Source organism: Strongylocentrotus purpuratus, unplaced genomic scaffold, assembly GCF_000002235.5.
Source record: "Strongylocentrotus purpuratus isolate Spur 01 unplaced genomic scaffold, Spur_5.0 spur5_contig_638, whole genome shotgun sequence".
NCBI classification, from domain to species: domain Eukaryota; kingdom Metazoa; phylum Echinodermata; class Echinoidea; order Camarodonta; family Strongylocentrotidae; genus Strongylocentrotus; species Strongylocentrotus purpuratus.
Window position 1 is genome coordinate 1 of NW_022145324.1, and position 1,960 is coordinate 1,960.

The following is a 1,960-nucleotide window of genomic DNA, read 5'->3' on the forward strand; positions in this document are numbered from 1 at the left end:
ATTGCGGAAGAGATGTTTTCAACTATAACATGACAGATTTATATGGTTTGCAGAATTTTAAAACAGTAAAATTTCTTATATCATTGCAACAGTTGAGGCAGCTAAAAGTACACATGTATAAACTGGTCTATTCAGGAGCCCAAACGATAAGTTCTATGAAAATGAGGCATACCTCTACTCTTGACAAAACAGCATTTAAAATCCACCTTGGTGTTGCATTAAGATGAAGAATGGTACATCTATCAATTCCAAAGAAAATTAAAAGAAAGGAGTCACAAACCTCGATGGGTTCGACATCATGAGCAATGGCAACAAGCTGAGCTTTCTGGACTCGATCAAACGGGTGACAGTGTTGACACGGACATGATGCGAGCTTCACGCTTAGTGGGAACCTCTTCACGTCCCTTGACGCGATCCTCGGCACGGGCCCTGAGCCTGGCCTTCTTCTCCTGCTTGGTCTCGGGGCGGTACTTGTGCATCAGACGAAACAGCTGTGTAGCTGGAATGCATAGGTTAAAAGGGAATCACAAATTATAGCAACATAATGTTTCAAATAAAAATTTGGACGATTTGGTACTTCCATCAAGTCTCAGAGGGGGTTATGTTTGTAATCACTTTCTCATATAGCAATACTCAAAAGCATCATTGACTTGATTAAGTATGGAAAACTTTATGAAGACTAGGGCGGGTTCACAAATCCTAAGGCGAACTTTAAGTCTAAAACATTATGGAGAGCCATTGTAGCCTGAAAATCTGTAATTGTGAAACACCCCCCTGAGGGTATTTGAAAATATCACATCAAGTTACATTTAAGTACTACTCTTTCACTTTGTACCTTTTTCTCGTTTCCGAATGTTAATGAATGATGAAATTATAGTTATGTCATTTGGCTCTGAAAACACCTAAAAAAAGATTGCCAAATAGAAACATCTACATGTACTTCAATTCTCTAAACCCTATGGCTGCCATCTGAATTTACCATCACCCATAGTGCCAATCAGTCCCTTCGAAAATAAGCGCAGAAAATGAGAAATCCATGATAAACAAGGTGCATGAATTCTAGATCCATCCAAAACACAGATTAACAAATAAGATCTTCATCAATTAAAATCGATATTAAAACAGGATTGAAGATGATATTTTACCCGTTTCTCTATCAACACCGAGTCAAAAATAAGATCTTCATGAATTAGAATCGATTGAAAAGGATATTTTACCTGTTTGTCTATCGAGAGCCTGGCTGAACTGGTTGATGGAAGGAGGAACCTTCAGACGCTGGTAAAGGACAGCCTTCTGGCGCTGGAGGCGTACATACTTGGGCCAGAGGACAAAGCGGGACAGGTCCCTCTTTGGCTGGACCTCATTGCCTGGGAGATTATGAATCAGAGAAAAAATATAATATGAACATTACAAATTTATAGACAGCACAAAATTATGGCTGTTTATGGGGCAAGTCCAAGGTAGTTTGTCCTGTATGTATGTGTGTATCAGGTTGATGGTTTACTGCAGCTTGCATGTGACATAAAATGGCAAATGTAGTGGACTTGTCTTTGCATAGCTTGATTTCTTTCAATCAAGACACACAGAAATGTTTCAAAGTGCCGTGCACACAACTCTGCAACTTTATCCAATATTAATTAAGATTGAAAATGGCACACTGAGCAAAACTTTTTCTTAAACACTCCACTGTTTTCTTTATATACTTTCCACCACTGAATAATGAAATGAACCTTTCATGCTCTACTCAGTTTTAAAAAGGTTGGCTTTTCTCTTCATGATTTGTCTCAGGTGAAGAAATTCTGTTGATACATCATAGTAGAGCGATAACACAAGACCACAGTCATAAGAAAGCTTTTTCAAGTTCAGTTAAAAGTATAAGAAAAGGTGAATTTAATATGATGCTAAACTAATACAAATTGGAGCTGCTAAGTTTCTTGAACATCAAATCATATCACAGCCT

General features: G+C 38.0%; 1 protein-coding gene and 1 non-coding gene across 2 annotated transcripts; both read right to left on the reverse strand.

Moving 5' to 3' along the window:
• Positions 1-320: 320 nt before the first annotated feature.
• On the reverse strand, positions 321-1,367 carry LOC115925238 (60S ribosomal protein L7a-like; the record flags this gene model as incomplete). The annotated part of the gene is made up of 2 exons (XM_030988880.1): positions 321-499; positions 1,218-1,367. Coding segments are annotated over 2 exons (314 nt in total), but the record flags the coding sequence as incomplete, so codon positions are not given.
• Positions 1,368-1,739: 372 nt separating this feature from the next.
• Positions 1,740-1,819, reverse strand: LOC115925277. The gene has a single exon (XR_004064607.1). It is a non-coding gene; the product is annotated as a small nucleolar RNA SNORD36 (small nucleolar RNA).
• Positions 1,820-1,960: the final 141 nt, after the last annotated feature.